This window comes from Cheilinus undulatus, linkage group 12, assembly GCF_018320785.1.
Source record: "Cheilinus undulatus linkage group 12, ASM1832078v1, whole genome shotgun sequence".
NCBI lineage: Eukaryota > Metazoa > Chordata > Actinopteri > Labriformes > Labridae > Cheilinus > Cheilinus undulatus.
Window position 1 is genome coordinate 6,632,170 of NC_054876.1, and position 19,246 is coordinate 6,651,415.

The 19,246-nt window shown below is 40.8% G+C and overlaps 1 protein-coding gene across 1 annotated transcript in view; it reads left to right on the top strand.

The window, feature by feature from the left end:
- The window catches only part of exoc3l2a (exocyst complex component 3-like 2a), a 34,500-nt gene extending 17,666 nt beyond the window's left edge, over window positions 1–16,834 (top strand). The window contains exons 6-13 of the mRNA XM_041801049.1: window positions 973–1,083; window positions 1,200–1,300; window positions 1,541–1,651; window positions 1,753–1,888; window positions 4,328–4,450; window positions 4,939–5,094; window positions 9,650–9,771; window positions 12,499–16,834. Coding sequence (XP_041656983.1) covers window positions 973–1,083; window positions 1,200–1,300; window positions 1,541–1,651; window positions 1,753–1,888; window positions 4,328–4,450; window positions 4,939–5,094; window positions 9,650–9,771; window positions 12,499–12,820 — 1,182 coding nt within the window. The 3' untranslated portion in view covers window positions 12,821–16,834. The remainder of the gene's footprint in view (window positions 1–972; window positions 1,084–1,199; window positions 1,301–1,540; window positions 1,652–1,752; window positions 1,889–4,327; window positions 4,451–4,938; window positions 5,095–9,649; window positions 9,772–12,498) is intronic.
- Window positions 16,835–19,246: the final 2,412 nt, after the last annotated feature.

The following is a 19,246-nucleotide window of genomic DNA, read 5'->3' on the forward strand; positions in this document are numbered from 1 at the left end:
CAACTTGCCTCCAAAAGAATTCAGAACTTTTATTTCTAGAGCTTGCATGAATAAAACGATCCAGATTTTTTTAATCCACTTTGTTCCACCAAGGATCACGTAATCCAGTTCACAGATAACCTGGCTTTTCAAAGAAATATTAAATTGGAGCTACCTGATCCAGGTTCAGTCTTTTTAAAATGACCAAGTCTGAATTACTAAAGCTTTATAGGAGAAATACCTCTCACTACATATTTTGTCCTTAGAGGGTGCCAAATTTAACACAAATTACTGTCTTTTTCCACTGCAAAATGCTCTGCTGACCAGCAAACTTTCATCTGTATGCTGCAGATATTTGACAAATCAGAAACAACCAGTGCTGCAACCCCTTTAACCTCTTGGAGATCACACTCACACTTGGGCCAGTTGCCCCATGCCTTGGTAAAGCATGATTGTCTCGGTCAGATATCCTCTGCAAAAATCTGCACCTGTGTAAAAAGATAGTCAACAGAAATGGTTGAATCAATTATGCATCATGCCCAAAATGCAGAAACGCCATCTTTCCCATCTGTGCCAGGGTAAATGAAGTGTTCTATGCTTGAGCATGGTGTAGAGATCACACTAGTCAAACAAATGTGGGGGCGCAAGGGTTCCTGGGTACGGTATGAATGCCTTGGTGTGAGTGCACCTTTAATGGGGACATTTTGGGTGCCAAAATTTAGTTCCTTAGGCTTCATCTTGAGCCTTCTCTCCCTTCTCTTCTCTCCTGGTCATATGCACTGAAAAAACATTTGAAACCCTTAATGTTTGAGGGCAGTGTCACAGCACAGTCAGATTTTATGGCAGCAGGTAGACTCAGGCCTCCTGGACATCAGAAAGAGTGCAGGTGTTAAGGATTCCTGTGTTGCTCTCATCATGAAGCCAAATAGTTGTGTCCATGTTTTATACAGTCAATTAAATAGACATTTTCTACATTTATGCCTTGATTTTCAGGAGAAGGTGACGGTGGATCTGATTCAGGTTCTGGATGAAGAAGAGAGGCGATGGGCCCAGACTCTGCACATAGAAGAGTTTCAGTCTCACCTGGCTCGTTCAGTCATCCAGGTACGTTAACAACAATTTTTACAGTGAAATACTCCTAAAAAGTAACTTTTTAATTATATCATAGGGATTTCTGAGAAGATACAGCTGCCTTAACCATCATGTGTGCTTGATTCCAGAGATTAAAGGTGGACTTGGACAGATCAACATCTGTGAACCAGTTCCTTGGGGCCAGAGTGGCCCGCTGCAGTCTGATTGGACTGTCAGACTTTCTCTACAAGTGAGTGGATGATGATTTAAGAGACTTGACATCAAGGAGGTGCATTGCAAAATAACTGTTGGGCTTTTATACAAATATGAAAAAATGCACACAAACACAATTTCCATGATATATGATGATATATTTTGTGATTGACAGGAGGTATAATTATGTACTTAAGCATGTGTAGAGTCCTAATGATTACGGGTTATTGTTCATGTCAGAGAACATTCGGCTCTTATAGAATCTTTTTGTGTCCAGTTTCCAGAGGAAAGTGGAGATGTTTCATGAGACTCAGGCAGAGTTTGGAGATCGAGGGGAAGGATATGTTTCCAGGACCATCGCTCTGGTCAACTGTTGCCCTCCTCTCAGGTTGAGAAATGATTGCTTTTTCCCACTGAAAGAGTTTTGATTATTTTTACTGGTTGCATTAGTTTTCTATGGTCATCTTACTGACTAGTGTGTCCCCATAGATCCCTGGTGGAGCGCTGCAGGCAGTGTGACCCACAGGGCAGTGAAGAGTCATCCCAGAGAGCTAACTCGTCTCTGGACCGGATCATCAACCAGTCAGTGAGGGTGCTGACTGACAGACTGTTTGACCACATCAGGGTGAGTAGGCCTCATCTCTGTCCATAATGATGGCTTTATTTTAAACACACACCAGGAGCAGGAGCAATCAGCTGGTCCAGACTGGAGGACTTCAGTCACATAAAAACAGAATCATTGTACAACAGAACAAGTTTATCATTGTACAGGGATGTATGATGAAATTATGTTGTCTAAGAGGAGCTCTAGTAGAATGAAATTAAATCTTCCAGTCAAAGATTTTATTCAAAATCACACAAACAGACGCCTGACGCTTACCCAGATTAAAATGCACAGACACAGCTCTGACATACAGAATAAACACACTTGGGCTGGTAATTAGAACACAGTCATATTGCACCTGTGGATAACATGAACTAAGACTCTTGCAATTATCTGCAAAGCCCAATTCCAAAAAAATTAGGACATGGTGTGAAATATGACAAAAAACAGAATACAATGATTTTAAAATCCTTTCAACCTCTGCTCAACTGATTACAGCACAAGACAAGATACCGTTCTCTTTCTTTGAAATATACACACATTCTAAATATGATGTTCCAAAAAAGTTGAGACAGGAGCATATTTACCACTTTGTTATTCACCTTTTCTTCAAACAACATTCTGTTAGTATCTGGAGATTGAAAACACTAATAGCTGAAGTACTGCACATGGAAGCATATGATGCTCTAAAACATGTATCTACCTCTCACTATTAATGGTACCTTCACAGACATGTAAGGGATCCATCCTATGGGCACTAGTGCACCTCTTCACCAACACAGATGCAGACTTTTGAACTTCTATAACAATCTGGATGGTTCTTTTCCTCTTTAGGACTTGATATCCTTCCATAAACAGACTTGCTTCACCACAGTACACTTTTCAACTTTAGGTCAGTCCTCTTTAGATTACCTGAGGCCCAGAGAAGTCTGTACTGTTGTTGATAGATAGCTTTGTCTTTACATGGTAGAGTCTTAACTTTTATTTGTAGGTGCAGAGCTGCACTGGGTTTACTGACAACACAAGTGCTCCTGAATCCAAGTGGTAATATCCATCACAGAATGATGCCAGTTTCCAGTGCAGTGCGACTATAAGGGTCAAAGGTCATGGACATTCAGTGTTGGTTTTCAGTCTTGCTGCTTTTGTACAGACATTCCTCCAGTTGCTCTGAATATTTTGATATTACAGAAAATTACCATTGAGCTGTGGCCAAACGGCAAAATACCTTGCAGTTACAAAAATTGGAAATGTTGTACATAAACGCTTGGATGCACCACTTCTGATAGTGAGGGATTGATTGAGCCTTCCAGATATGTCCCTTTTATACCCAATCATGTCACCATCACCTGTTACCAACAACCTTACCTGTGGAATGTTCCAGGTGATTTGAGCATTCCACAACTTTTCCAGTCAAACAATCAATATTTGTTTTTATAGGGCCAGTCTTTTCTTGACCCTGTCCCAACTTTTTTGGAACATGATGCCTGCATCGTAAGATTAAAATATTTTATCGTGATTAATTGTAGATTTACTGTAGTTGATCATGATTAATTGCAGCCCTTTTGATACATTTTAAAATTCCAGTATTTTGTATTTTAAACTGTTTTTGTGTCAATTTGATTTTTCTAAACTAAAGGTTAATGACTTCCTGTTTGTATACAGACCTGCTTCTATAGGTAGATCAGAAACTATTACATGAACTTAACCATGAAAAAAGGAACTTGTTATAGACTGAAAATGAAATGAAAGATCATGAAAAAGGTTCAGTTGACTTCTGACTTGTCCACTTAGCTGTTTGTAAGGGTTTTTTTTATATATAAAATGAGACATTAAGGAGCTGTGGTGGACTCATTTTTTTTATCACCGTGGCTGCAGGGAGATGTTGCAGTGCCTAAAGATAAGTGTGTTCAAGGGAACAAAAAAATTGTTATTTAAAAAAAAAAGTGCACAAATTGTGGACCTTGATTAATCGAGATTAACTCATTTAGTGTTGACAGCCCCATCTTGTCTTTGTGCTGCATTCAATTAAATACTTTTAGCCACATTTTACAGTGTCCCATTTTTTTGGAACTAGCGTTTATGAGTAAAAATGAAATACCATACTTGGATACCCCTCTGCTTTATGTACAATGTTTTGTATAATATAATATAATATAATATAATATAATATAATATAATGATAAAACGTTTGAATTTTGTAGCTCAGACAAAAACAGAAGTGAGTGGCAGAAATTGTCGACTGTGATATAAATGCAACTAACTTCTTTTAAGGACTGATGTGCCTTCTAGAAACTCAAAGTAAAATGTGTTTATGTCTTAACTTTACACACGTGGAGTATGTCAGTTGTCTTTTGTTAATGAGTTTAAGTCCCAGTCACTTCTGAGATATTCAAGTACGAGTAACTCAGTGTTCACATCAGTGCAACCCCTGAATAGATGCTTTTTCTTTTTTTGTTGCAGCCTTTCTTTGACAAACTGATCAAGAGAAAATGGTTGAACAACACAGAGGCATTTGAGGCCATTGAAGCCAGCGTCAAACAGCACTTCAAGAAGTTCAGAAGGATGGACGCTCCACCTTATCAGGTATTCACAATCACAAATTTTAGAAAAAAGTTCAGAACAGCCTGCTTCTTAAACCTTCCCATTTTAAGTATATACCAACACCACCTGTGCTTGGATGTATTCATGGTATCAATCAGAGCGTTTCAGAGAGCAGAAAAATGTAAATCAGCTATAATAACACAAATTGTAATTGAGAACAACAGTCTGATCAGTCACATACTAGTCATAGGATAGCGATGTTATCACTGCTCACATGTGAATATTGCTGAATATATCCTGCTGAGTTTAGATTTTTGTTCACCAGAATTCACACAGGATTTCTGGGGATTGGCAGGAAATATTTGTGGCAAAGCCAGAATAAAAATGCTGCTTACTCCCAAGTTTGTAGAAATTTTCAGGAGTTTTGTGCACGAGTGAAACTTCTTGGATCCAGCAGACAGAGTGATACACATGTTTACATTCTGAACAGTGTTTACTCAGTGATGGGGGTTTTTGCTGATAATTGACAGACGCTGGTGGGTGAGGTTCACCGGAGGGTCTTGGTGGAGTACGTCCGAGCCATCATGCGTGGACGGGTCATCTGCACATCCTCCAAGATGAGGAAAAGGATGGCGATCCGCCTGCAAGATGAGGCCAAACAGCTGAAAGGACTCTTCAAGGATCTGGTGAGTCTACACTAAAGTCTCACTATGCCACCAAAGAGGAGAGATTTAGAGGGATTCAGTGTTTCCAGTCTTTAGGAGCAGGAAGTATTGTTGCATATTTGAGTGTTTTTACTTATTCCAAAACGCTGATGGTTAAAACCAGCGAACGCAGAGTGTGAAAACTGTGAATGGAGCCTGACCCTGAAGCTTCCCGGGTCAGGAATAACTCTGACAGTGTTGATACAGGAGTGAGCTCTGAGGAATGGCTGCCGTCAGTGAGATGGAGATGGATGATCCCGGCTTACGTTAGCACTCGGCGGAGGGAGGAAGACTTTGTTAAACAACGAGACCTGACAGTTTGGCATTTGCCCCCTTTTCTGTGCCGGAGTTCAAACAAGTGTCCGTCACCTCGGCTGACAACAGGAAGCCGCTGTGTTCAGAAGGATCTTCCTCTTCCTGTCAGCTGGCCGGCTTTGATGTGGCTCTGGGATGGCCTTGATGGCCTTTTTTTGCAGAGGAGTGGGAAGAAGTGTCTGTGGAAACAGGGAACTTGTGGGTGTGAGGTGGGGTTGGCTTTTTAATGGCTGTCTAAAAAAGACGGCGTTATTTTTAGAGGATGCCAGGCCAAAGAATTTAGCTTTCTTATCCGGACTGTTTGAAGGAACAACAGGACCCAGAACAACAGAGGTGGGGTTTTGTTTTTCACTAAATAAATCACCTCCATGTTTGTCCCCGGGCCCTTAGAGACATTATTTGTGCTTTCTTTGATGTTTGATTGTTCCCTGCTTAAACTAGATCATCGTAAAAACATCTTTATCGGAGGAACACAGTAATGAATAACAAGTGCAACAGTAAAGCTAGAACTGTAGGAAGAGGAAAGTCTAGTAGCAGACTGCTCTTACTAATAAAAGAAGTCAGATTATATGGAAGTCTACCAGAAAAGGATCTTGCTTTTGACTTCATTTTGGACCTTATTCAACATTTAGGTTATGGTGGCAGATATAACAGGTAGTTTTTATTCTGTTTCTAAACAGAGTAATGTTAATTTTTCTTTAACTGTTCTCGAGCTTAAACATTTTTTCATTTTCTTATTTAAAGTTGAATATGAATATTGATAATAACTCTGTTTTCTCAAAAAAAAAAAAAAAAAAAAAACACTCCCTGTGGTCTGCAACAAGAAAATTCTAAAAAGGGATGACACAAATTTAGTCAGACTTTTACTTCTTGTTGTTTCTGCTGCCATACATCAGGCCTGATGTCGTAGTACTTGAGTCAGAGTCCTCCAACGTGTGAATATTTGGAGTTTACCTGCTTAATTCTTTTGCTTTTGAAAAATTAACTTGCTTCTCCCATGCATCATCTGTCTACTGTGCTGTGAAATGGTATCTTTCCTTGCCATGCTATAACAACAAGAGAACAGATCTCCAACTATGTTGTTCAGGCAAAGTCACACCTTTAAAAATAAAATAACACAGACAAATTGAAAGTTACTAAAACCCACCCACCTGCCCATCCATCCATTTTCTATACCACTTATCCCACTGGGGGTCGCAGGGGGCTGGAGCCTATCCCAGCTGTCATTGGGTGGGGGGGTGCGGGGGTGGCACCCTGGACTGGTCACCAGTCAATCACAGGGCTAACATAGAGAGACAGACAACCAGGCACGCTCACACTCACACCTATGGCCAATTTAGAGTCACCTAACCTATTGACCACGTTTTTGGTGGTGGGAGGAAGCCAGAGTACCCGGAGAGAACCCATGCACAGGAGAACATGCGAACTCCGCACAGAAAGGTCCTGACCGGGAAGCAAATCAGGAACCTTCTTGATGTTAGGCAACAGTGCTAAACTGCACTGCTGTGCAGCCCCATTAATAAAACCCATATAGAGTTAAACACATAACTTTAAACGTGTCTGTTTGTCAACACTACATATAGCTAAATGAAACTTCTGAAAATGCATGCTGAAGAAGATGATCTCTGCTTCCTTCAGACACACCTTAAGAACAGGTGGGAACTCTAACTCAGTGGATATCTTCACACATAGTGCAAATGTGTGTCTCACATCAAAAACATCAATCCACCAGAAACATGAGCAGTAAACCCCAGGCAGGCAACATCTCAAACACAACATACATAAAACACATCTAAACACAATGCCCAAGTGCATTATGGATGTGATGTGGAATCATTCTCTCTCTCTTTCGTTGCTACTATGTTGTCAACAGAAGTGGAAAAAGGGTATTGTACTCAAGTAAAAGAAGAGTTTCTCTTCTTAAAACCTACTTAAGTCAAAATACTGAAGTAAAACTTGCAATCAAAAAAGTACCAAAAAAACCTCAATTACATTTATTTGGGTAAATGTAATTGGTTACTTTCTACACCTGCTATGGGTTGCACCAGCTGTGCATAAGTTCAAACGTAGCCTTGAATGTAAGTTCTTACTGATGACGTAGTTTATGTGCTCCTAACATTTAAGGTGTTGCACCAGCCGTGATGGTTTCAATGTAGGCTTATGTTCTAACTTAAATCTTACACCTACCCACTACTAGGTGTAAAGTCCTCCATAGAATATGACTGTCATAGTGATAGCTCTGAGAGACAGGATAACTCAGAGGATGATTAGGAGTTGAGGATATACCGGCAATTTGGTGTCAGCACTGCATTCTCCATGATCAGAAACACTGTTGTTTTCCATGGGCGGAGATTATTTCCGCCATCCACTGTTAAATTATCTCGTGTTATTAGTGATTTCACCTCTCGATATTAATGTTATTATTTTATACTGGCTCTAGGTTTAGGCTGTAGGCTTCACAATACTCACATTCCAATATGACATGCCTTGACGGTGACGGCAGTTAGCATACATTATTTTTAGCCGTTAGCATCTGTAGCAAACACTGGGTTAAAAAATGCTTTTCGTTGATTGGTTAAAGTAAGAGAAAACATCACATCTGTGACAATATTTTGGTGAGTTTGGACATAAATCTCTACTAATTAAGATCAACTTTATGTCTCTGTGGTGCAACTGAACAATGACACAACTTAGAACTTAACTAGTTTCAACATAGGGTTTAGTGTGGATTTTACACCATAACTTAAGGCAGAACTTGGGAATAGCTGATGCAACAGGCTACTGGTTCTTACTAACTTAGGTGGCTTTCACACTAGGGGGCCCAGTCCCAGTTTCAAGTGCACTTGAGCCCAAAGTCCAGTTGGTTTTGATCAGTGTGAATGCAAAAGAGCTGTGCCCTGGCACCAGGCCCACTTGGGAACTTCGCCTGGATACAGGACAGAGTGTCGTATCAGCTAAACAACCTCATTGTAAAAACTAAACTTGATTTGTTCACATTTTTCCTCAGTAAAAGGTGGAAATCCTCAGAATCAAGTCAACAAACGATCTGTTATGACTCACGTTACAAATGAACACAAGTTGGAGCCAGAGAGAAGAGAAAGGCAATAAAAATCTCTTGTCACATCAAAACCACTGTATCTGCACAGTGTGAACCCATTTAATCCACTGAGGTGCACGTAGATGAGTAGATAGGAAGGGCGATGTTGCTGACTTAAAATCATCTATGGTGGCAGGTCATGACCCAAGTGGTTGCCATGGTAGCTACTTCTTTTATCTTCTCCTTGGCAGGTTTGTAAACCAGCTACATGGATACTGCCACCTGCTGTATCAGACTGAATTCATACACGAGTGCTAGTATGAAAGAAAGCCAGCGGGTCAACTCTCTGTGACAGCAAGAGCTGTGATCTGCCTGCCTGTTTGATTCTTCACTTCTTCACTAATGCATTAAAAAATATTTAAAGATCCCGCTCAATTAACATGATTGAAATCCATGCAAGTTTCTGACATCTCTGGTTACAAGTCATCAAGTTTTAATGGAGAGTACGAATGGACTTTAAAAAAAAACAACAGTAACTATTTTTAAGTTTATAACGATATGATGCCTGTCTTTCTTCAGGAAAGTCATTGTTTTCATGTATAACTCAGTGGCTGTTGGGCTCGTTCTAACAGTTAAACTTTTGTTTTTCATATTTTAATCTTTTATATCCCTGAAGACCCCATCTTTCCTGTTTACCACCATTCATGTTTTATATAATGTTTTTATCCAGTAAGGGTGGGGCTGGCATTGTTTTGGCAGTCCTTGGATGGGTTGCTCTTTGTCAGTGGAGGTGCCAGATATTTAAGCCTGAAAAATGCTACAAAAAATCCCTCCTTACCTAAGGGCCATCTAGTAAGGACTGTAAAAAAAAATCAGTAAACATCTTTAAAAATCAACTGGATCAATAATGACTCTGTTCTAGATTTGTAATTGCAGATGGTTGCATCACTGTAATTAAATGTCATTGGGCCTAGAAAACCCAGAGTGCTTTTTATCTGACAAGTAAACTCTGTTTCTAGAGACTAACAACTGAAAAGGTGCCATTTTCAGGATCTTAATCATGATCTGGCCAGAAACCAGTTGGTGACGTACTGGTTGCCATGTGATGAGTTTTGTTATGATATTAAATCATGCTTGTTGCATATTTGATAAACAGTTGCTATGCTCTTTGTCTTGTGTCTGCAGGATTCGAGTTCATCCTGGTTGGACAGCGTCATCAGCCACCTGGCTGACATCATTGTGCTGGAGGACACACCCTCCATCCAGATGGAGGTTGCTGTGCTGGTGAAAGAGTTCCCAGATATTCGGTGAGGCTTAAACAAGTTAACAGTGTTAGAACATATTTATTACCACCAGGAAGCATCTATAAAAACAGATATTCGCTTCACTGTACCCCCAGAGGTCCTATATTCTTTTTTGCTTACTGCCACACATTCACAGTGTTGTGTTTGGCCGTTAGCCAGAGTGAAGAAAAATGTAAGACCATGAATGTTTTTTTTTGTCACAATGGATCAAAACAAGGAAAAGAAGCACGGAAACATATCTACATTAACTTTGCTATTTTTGGAGAGGAGCACGGCTCTGTTTTGAGAATAGATGAGGCTGAGAGGCCTCGAGGGGGAGTCCCAGCCGCTCAGGCTGTTTGTGCACAGTTTAAGACTCAGGTGACGGTCGGCAACCTACGACCGCATGTGACGCATTACCCTCCGTGGAGCAGACAGGAAGCTGCTGCCGAGTACTTCCTGATCCTGCCACCCTGCAGGAGACAGACTGGTGCCACACTCTGAATCAAAGGGGGAGAAGTGTAAAGAGGAGAGCAGAACATAGTAGTTCAGGCCTGCAGACATGCTAACTCACTGCTTGGCTCAGCCCCTTTTGTTTACTGTATGGCATCCCCTGCTGGTATTTTAGGAGATCAAAGACTGCGCTCCTTCCTTCAGTCCATTCATTCACACTTGACTGTGCCGACACATGGAAAATCAATCAATCCATCAATTATGCAGCTCCGCTAAGCCTTTGTTTATAAAAGAAAAGTCATTTATAGGTGAAGAAATCAGGTCAGAGCAGAGAATGTGAAGGGATTTTCTCAGTCTAGCCTTTGTCTCAGCTCAGTGACTAACAGCGCAAATTACAAAGTGAAAGCAAAAGAAAAACCATTTGAGAAAATCTCTTCATTAAATAGTTAACCTTAACTGGATTACTCACAGAGTAAACAACCAAACATGAATTTCTGAAAAGCGTAGATGCTGTCACATAACTGGGGATAAATGGCTGGGTCATTTTATACATGCACTCCTGTATATTTCTTCTGTGTTCTAAGTCACTAGTGTAGCAATCAATGCTGTCACTGTTTCCTATTGGTGGATCCATTAAAAAAGTTCAAGAGCAGTATTATGTACGGAGCCTGCAGAGAAAGTTTTGTACATGAGTAGAAAAATCTTGAGTGCACAGACAGTTTCTCTTGTGGGCAGAGAAAGTTCTGAATGTCAGTTTTGTGCATAAATTTTCTTACTAAAAGAGTTCCGAGCATACGCATGTAAAGTTTCCTACTTGGACAGACAAAGTTTTGAGTGTGCACAGAGCAAGTTTTACGGCCCGTCCACTAAGCTCGACTTCCTGTCAGCTAGATAGCTAGCAAGAAACGTAGCTTCTGCCTGTTGAGCTGTCAGTCAAATTAGGCGCGCAAATCAGTACGCATTGAGATTTTTCTTAAATGTAATCTAAACCATTGTGGTACAAAAAAATTCACCCCCCGTACAGTGAGAGCACATGAAGACATTAGCTAATGAGACACGTTTGGTTTTTTGAACCAGGCTGTAAACCAGTATTCTACTGTAAAACCTGGCTTTTTAAGTGGACTTGCTGTATTGCATTTTTTTGCACTTCTGCATTGGCTTCATTTTTCAGGACCGGAGGTTGCCGCTTGGTGCACACATAGAAAGTTTCATATGAGGACAGAAGAGTTCTGAGCATGTGCAGAGGAAGTTTTGAGTGCGCTAAGAAAGTTACGTACGTGGACTGGTAAAGTTTTGAGCACGTACAGAGAAAGTTGCATGCATGCACAGAGGAAAATCAGAGAGTGGCAGTCTCACAAGCAAACAGAAGTAACCTGAGTAGGAGGATAATGATTTAAGCAGGAATACCCAAAATTTAAATGAGCAACGATTTTGGAGTAAGCAGACGTTTTGAGCACAGAGAAAATCTGAACACAAAGGTAGGTTAAAATAGAAAGTTTGGAGCCCAAAATCAAGAAAACGCGTCCTGAAAATATTAAAATGCGCTCAAGTTTTGTAACAAAAATGACTCCATTTTGAGGAGATTTTTTTTAATCTCAACAAGCTTCTCTCCTGGTTAAATCAATGTTGAATGCAATAATAATGAAATAGTGCTCAGGTAAAATGTCATATATGCTCTAAATAGTGATGCTTCATCCTTCCTACTGGGCAACCAGAGTCATTGCTCTTGGCCTTCATTTTAGATGGTTTATTCTGCGATAGTTCCTGTATTTCAGGGTTTTTTTGCCTGTCATTTCAAGGTAGACAGACACAGATTTTAGTCATTCATTTCAATTGTCTTTTATTTGTGGATTGTTGGCAGAATAAGGCTTAACTGAAAATTGCAAAGTCTTTTTAAAAATGTTAATAACTGGAAAATTTAAGGCAAGTTAAAAAGTTAACGAACAAAGAATTTGAATTAAAAAACCAAGTACAAATGCAGACAGAAAATAAACACGAAAACAAAGAAATTAAATGCATAAGTACAGTACTAAGTTGATCCTAAAGGCCTAAAGATAATTTGTCATGACAACCAATCATTTATTGACTGAGTGATCAGATAGTCAAAAAGCTAAATAAGTCGTACCTATTTATAGAAAGTGTAGCCAAAGTTCTTTTCCTTCCCAGAATAAGACGTTATGACTCAAAGAGCTGTGACTCTTACTCAGAGTCATGGCAGTGTTTGACGACACCACACAGACCTGATTTCCATTAACACCAGTCTGCCCCTCTTCCTCTCCACATCCTTCCTCCCCACAGGAAGAAGCACGTCTCCACCCTGCTCAACATTCGGGGCATGATGCGACAGGCAGAGCGCCAAGAGATCCTCAACATTGTCAAAGACTTTGAGTGCCGCAGCGCCCTCATGTCCCGGGACCACGCCCTCTTCTCGGACATCCCGATCACCTCGGAGGTTCACTGCATCAGCCTGGGTCTCCTCCGCCTCGCCATGACCATCTCCAACTGGTTCTCAGAGCACCGTCCGAGGAGGAACTTCAGGCCCAGCGCCAGAAATGCTGCAGCTCATCCTGCAGAGGGCCAGAACGTGGAGGAGGGGAATAAACTGCACAGAGAAGACTGAGAGTGAAGATACTGATGAAATGTAAACGCACCTTGACCAAAAACTGATTGTACCAGATATTGTTACCAGCCACTTAAAGGGACTTGACCTCAGGTACTGCACGTACTGTACACGCTCTTTGACTTTCAGATAGATCTTCATCTCCACATGTTTTATACAAATGTGAAGTAGGCTGTATTTGCAACAGCTCACCATGAGCTTTAGTGTGTTTATGTTGATCTGCAGAGGTAATTAGAAGTATTATGTTGGGTTAAGATGAAATTTAAGGCTGTTGCCCATCACTTTGACTGTGCACCCTGTGCCATTTTGACATGAGAGTTTAAAAGCTCATCTCCTAGATGTTTTTGTGCATTAATTAGAATTTAACACAAATTAAATTCGACTTGAAATAGTAAAAATAAGAGTGGAATAAAGCTTGAGAGTCTTACGTAGCAATCACAAAAATCTGACTGCAAGTAGACTCACATAACTGCAATAAACCAGCTTAAAGAACACCTCTCCTTTTTCTGATCCGACTATTGTTTGGCTTTTTGTGGGCATGGCTATCAGACTTTGGGTGGTTTCACATTAGGGGCACGGGCTTGGGTCCTAGGACACTTTAACTGAAGGTCTGGCGAGCATAAGCACACCGTTCTTGGGAAGCATGCAGAGGTTGGCTTTGGCATGATGTGCCCTTGGGCAAGGTATATGGGAGATGTGAATGTAACTGGGCCAAAGTACAGGGTAACCATCAGCGAATAGAGTTATAAAGCAAATTCTAAACATCTCTTGACTCAGACATAGGCCCTTTTCCTCATCTGAGCTGCATCATTGTTGGTGTCTCAAAAATCCTAAAAATATCATATCATAAATAAGCACAACTTCAGTTGTTGCCATGGCATTCTTGGTGGATTTGAAAACCAGCTGCAGACATATCGCCACCTAACACTGAGGACGGATTAAATATGTAAGTGTGCTGGGGCACAGAAAGATGTAACTAAAGCCTAGTTCAGACCAAAGAATTGCAATGCAATAAAACCGTCATAGTAGACAGTTGCAGCTGTGTGAACTGAGCCGTCGCAGCTTGATGATGTTGCCTACAATTGAGTTTGTCAAGTTGCCAACAGCTGGTTTGTGGATGTTATAAGCAGATAAATGTGAAATGGATAAATGCCAAAAAATATTGGTTCAAATCAGAGAAAATCATGCCGTAATTTTTGAAAATGAAAATGAAATGAAACTTTAGCCCAGTAAGCACTCCTGTCTCCTCTATCAGCTGTGCACATAAGCAGCAAGCACAGCATTGTACAAGCTAATATATGGAAAAGTCAACGCTGCAGTGGCTGAATTTGTCTGAGGCAAGACTGAAGCAAAGCCTTGTTTGCACTGCTTGTTTAAATGTGCTAAAAAAATTAACTGCAATGCTACAATGGTGATGATAAAGGGGAATGGATAACCCTCATGCAGGAATCATACATCCTAATGTTAGGTATTATCCTGATGATAAAAGTACAGAAAACATGAAATTAATGGCATACATTGGTAAACTACAAATCTGTGAGAGAGGAGAGAGAGGCAGTGCTGTGAGCTGAGTGCTGTGTGCATGAACTGCTGTGTCCTTGACAGTTTAAGTGTGGGGACAGAGTGTTGTTGCTACAGAAATGATGCAGCATCTCTCCCAGTTGCAGTGGTGGGAATTTATATGCTTTTGAATGTTGCAGGGTGGTCGGTTGTAAACAGTTGTAAGTTGAAACTTTTAGCGAATCTTTGCTCTGAATGGCATGCATTTGGGTATCCAGAGTCTCTACAAACCTACAAAATGTCAGATAAGTATATTGTTCAAGATGCCCTTGTGTCTGAAAACACAAAATCTGATTCTCTGTTCAGAATTTTTGCTCATTGTGATGTCACGGTGGGATTAATTTTAATATCTGCTAGGGATACATAATATTATCAGCAAGATGTCGGTATCAGCTAACCTTCCAAAGAAAATGGATTTGCCCGTTTCTGTGTTTCTCACTGGTGAATTAATCTTGCAAAGCTTCCATTTGAACAGTTTGTGCCCGGTTAGAAAGTGACAGGACCAATTAGCGTCGAGGGGAAGTAGTTTCCGGCATGGCAGAGTTGTGACGTAGGCAAGCAGCGACAAGAGGTCGGTGCGATTATGGTGGAAGAGATTAGCGTGGATGCTGCTATAGCGTCGGTTTTATCAGAACTTGACGACATTTCTTTGTTAAAAGAAGAAAAAAGAACAGCAGTGAGTTGTTGTCTTTGCAGAAACAATTTTTTTGCCCTTCTCCCGACCGGATTTGGCAAGAGTGTAATCATCACGTGTTTTGCTGCTCTGATTGGCCCGTGAAGCTGTGACAGACAGAATGTTCCAGATGGATGTCTGAAACAAATCCATCTGGCGTGTCAGGTTAGGTGTCAGCAGATATTCGCTTAAAAAGTTAAATATCATATTGCAAACCTCTGTTGATATTTACAGTTAATTGGCCCTACATGACTGCAAGATAAATGATATATTGGCCTTAAATATCAGAAAAATGTACAAGTGTTTTCATCGAGTATAACTTGTTACCAAGGGTGCCACACAACCAAGGAGGCCAATAGTGAGCCCTGGAAATTTGAAATGAAGCCCCAAATGGAAAAAATTTCTGGACTGTCTGCTTCCCCGCTCCTCTTCAGCTTTGTTGCTGCCTTTAGCACATACTGACAGCAGCCCGCCAGTGGTCAGCCTTCCTACCAGTCATGCCCAGGTGCTTGATACCAGAGCTAAATCTGGTACTAAGTCATGGTAGTATGTTCTGCCAAACCTGGGGACTGCTGAGAGGGACAGAAGAGATCTAGCTCATCATCTTGACGAAAACTAAACGTACTTTTTGTAGGTTTTGATCATCACAGATCTATGTTTGTTAGTCTTAGTCTAGTTTTTGTCACAGAAAAAAAGGCTGTTGACAAATAGTTTTAGTCAATGAAATTAACACTGGAATATGCCCAATATGCCAGATAGCCCATCCACCCTACCCTGACTGTGCATCCCAAGAAGCTGCCCCTTACCTGGTTTCCTCACCCATAAAACTGCACCCATGGCAATGGAAGTGTAACGGGCAGGATGAGAAGGAGCTCATTTGCATTTAAAGAGACAGTCACTAAAAAGCATTATAAGAAAGGCTATTTAGAGCTGTTTTTAACCTCCTTTGGTCCTTGATCTACATTGTATTTTAACCCAAGCACATCACAGACATTTCAGTGGACCACTGTGTGAAAGGTGGAATATGTCCTTTTTAAGATTTGCTTTTATTCTGTGTAATTTCACTAAGATGTTTGCAGGAATCCTGTCCTGGTGTTAGCAGAAACATTAGACCTTGAATTATTCCTTTAAACAAAATGAGCCACATGTTTCTTTGTTAAAGACTATCAGATTACTTGTGAAGCAGTTTTTAGAGGTGGTTTCTAAACTCTCAGGGCAAGAAAAAGCTACATTCCTTTGGCTTCTCATGAGGTTGTGTGGCAGATAACATGATAAAATTTCCACAACCTTATTCTAAAATAGAGCCGTCTTCACTGAGCTAACATGGGAGTATTGGAGCAGTCCACTGATTATAGTCTTGTTGCTTTCCCTTGCTATGTGTTATCAACACCACCCTCTGTTTTTATCATTTTTCACTTCTATTTGTGGTCATTTTGAGAAGTTGGTTTGTAAAGTTAAAAGTCTGTCATGCTGTCGCTCCTGCCCACTCCAAAATAGTTATATCACTGTCCACTGCAGTACAACCCTCAGCATCAAACTGTAACTCCTTCACTCTGTTTTTAGTGTTTTATTTCCTTCATCTTTGCAGAACCACCTGCTTTCACACAGTTTAATATGAAGTTTGCATTTAAAAGTGTATTTACTCAATCATATATACCCATTCTCTGGTATATAGTTCATGTATGTGAGAATATAATGTTTGGAAATGTAAATGAGTTGAACTTTTACTGTGAATGAAATGGATCTGTTGCTGGAAATGTAATAAAAACCCATTGACTGGGTAGACCAAAGAGACTAAAATGTGTTTATCAAGGAATAAACTGCATACTGTAACAGTATTAACTTTATTAAGATGGAAATGTTTTTGGACAATTGTTCTTCTAACTTTAGGTATTTAGGCGTCTGACCATGGGAGTGTCAGTTAAACAATACATACCTAAAGGCACTTTAAAAACAGCCAAGGCCTGAGTGTCTGACGCAGAAATGCTGCAGTAAGTATACATGCTCACATACATTATGAAGTGCTTGTTTATCTTAAGGATATAGCAGCTTTGTTCAGTAAACTCAGGATGAAATACGGGGCTCCGCCATGGCTGCTGTGTGACTCTGCAGCTACAGGTCATACGCCCCGAGGCCAACAACGGGATGTTTTTCAGTAAACAAAGATTTCCTGTTGTCCAGCGAGGTGCCAACGGATGCTTTTATTGGAGCCAAGTTTACGTTATGCGGTAGGAGGGAACTTCCTCTCTGCTGTTCACAGTGAAGGTGCAGCAGGAGCGGAGGCTTTTCATGTTCGAGCCGCTCGTGGGCTTCTCAAAACAAAGTCAGCCGGCCTCAGCGGGGTTCACTCTGCCCACTGAAGACCAGAACTTAAATGACCAGCTGGCTGAAGACATTCTGAGAATCTGATGGTGGGCTGTTGGATTTTTACACAACCATTTTTATCAAGTTTTTATCAAAATCAGCAAGCTACAAAGACAGTTTTATTGTTTTCTAAAAACAGTTGTCACAGTAGTTTCTACATGTAGAAATGTTTAATAAGGACAAAAGCAGTCCATCTTCCTCTGATGCACAAAATAAAGTCTACATATCTCCAAAATAAGGCTTTTACTGAAGAGGCTTGTTATTAGAATCACTAAAATGACTTGCAGAAAAGACTTAACAACAGAAATAACACGAAGTGAACCGAAAGCATCTCGCACACTGCAGGGCTCCAAAAGTCCAAATTCTTTATTGAACTGTTTATTTTGTGCAATAAATAATTTGGACGATTGTGGCCATCAGTACAAAGGGGGTTTTCCAGTTACTGAATTGAAGCCCGGGTTCGGGGTACGGTGGCAGCAGGTGAAGTAAGCCAACCTAGACATTAGTGATGGTCATTCGTGAACGAGCCGGTTTAAAGGGCTGGCTCTTTTATGTGAACAATAAGAGTCGGATCCCGTTAGAGAGTCATTTTATATTTTTATAACTATTATTATTATTATCATATGTATATAGATTGTGTGTGTCTATGTGTTATTTGACTGATTAGTAGGGCTAATCTTTTATCCTCTACCACAGGCACACCATGCATTAAGGATTCATGTTTGATGTTGTACCATTAAGGTTTTCTGTCATACATCCCAGCCAGTGAGCAGATTTCATCCGACCTACCAGATGTTTTGGAGAGACAGTAGATTTTGAAAAGTTACACGATATTTTCATAAATTTTAAAAATTGAGCAGTTTAGTTTAAGTTAAATATCTGCCCAAATATCAATCATATGTTGTCAAATTGCTCAAACTGGCAGGTCAAATGAAGCAAGACTGGTACCTGAAGGAAGAGCCGTTTGGGAGCCAAAAGAACCAGTTCTTTTGCTGAGCTGAGCCAAACGAGTGGGATCACTAAAAAAAAAAATCCCAAATCCCCATCATTACTAGGCATCCCTCACCCCATTAATATTTTCCAATCCCTCCTGAGGGATTACAAGGCACTCCCAGGCCAAGTGGGATATGTAATCCCTCCAGTGAGTTCTGGGTCTGCCCAAGGGTCTCCTCCCAATTGGACGTGCCTGGAAGACCTCCACAGGGAGGCTACCAGAAGGAATCCTGATAAAATGCCCAACCACCTCAACTGGCTGCTTTGGATATGAAGTAGCAGCAACTCAACTTTGAGATCCCTCTGAATGTCTGAGCTCCTCACCCTGTCTCTGAGGCTGAGTGCAGACACCCTCCTGAGGAATCTCACTTTAACCGCTTGTATCCACAATCTAACTCTTTTGGTCTGTACTAAAATCCTATGACCATAGATGAGGGTTGGAACAAAGACTGACCAGTAAATTGAGAGCTGTTTTCCAGCTCCCTCTTCACCACAACAGTCCAGCAACACCTACAACACTGCTGATGCTGAACCAGTCTACCTTTCATTATCATGATCCATTCTACCCTCACTCATGATCTGGACCCCAGGGAGACTAGCTGTGGTCCAGGGTACAGCTAATGGGGATCCAAATTAAATAAAGAAATAAATGATCAAGACTCTGAGATATTTGAACTCCTTTACCTGGGGCAAAAACTCATTCCCTACCTGGAAGGAGGAATCCACTGTTTTCTGGCAGAGGACCACGGCCTCAGACTTGGAGGTGCTTATTCTCATACCAGCTGCTTCACACTTTGCTGCAAACCATCCCAGTGCCTGCTGGATGTTCCCAGTGC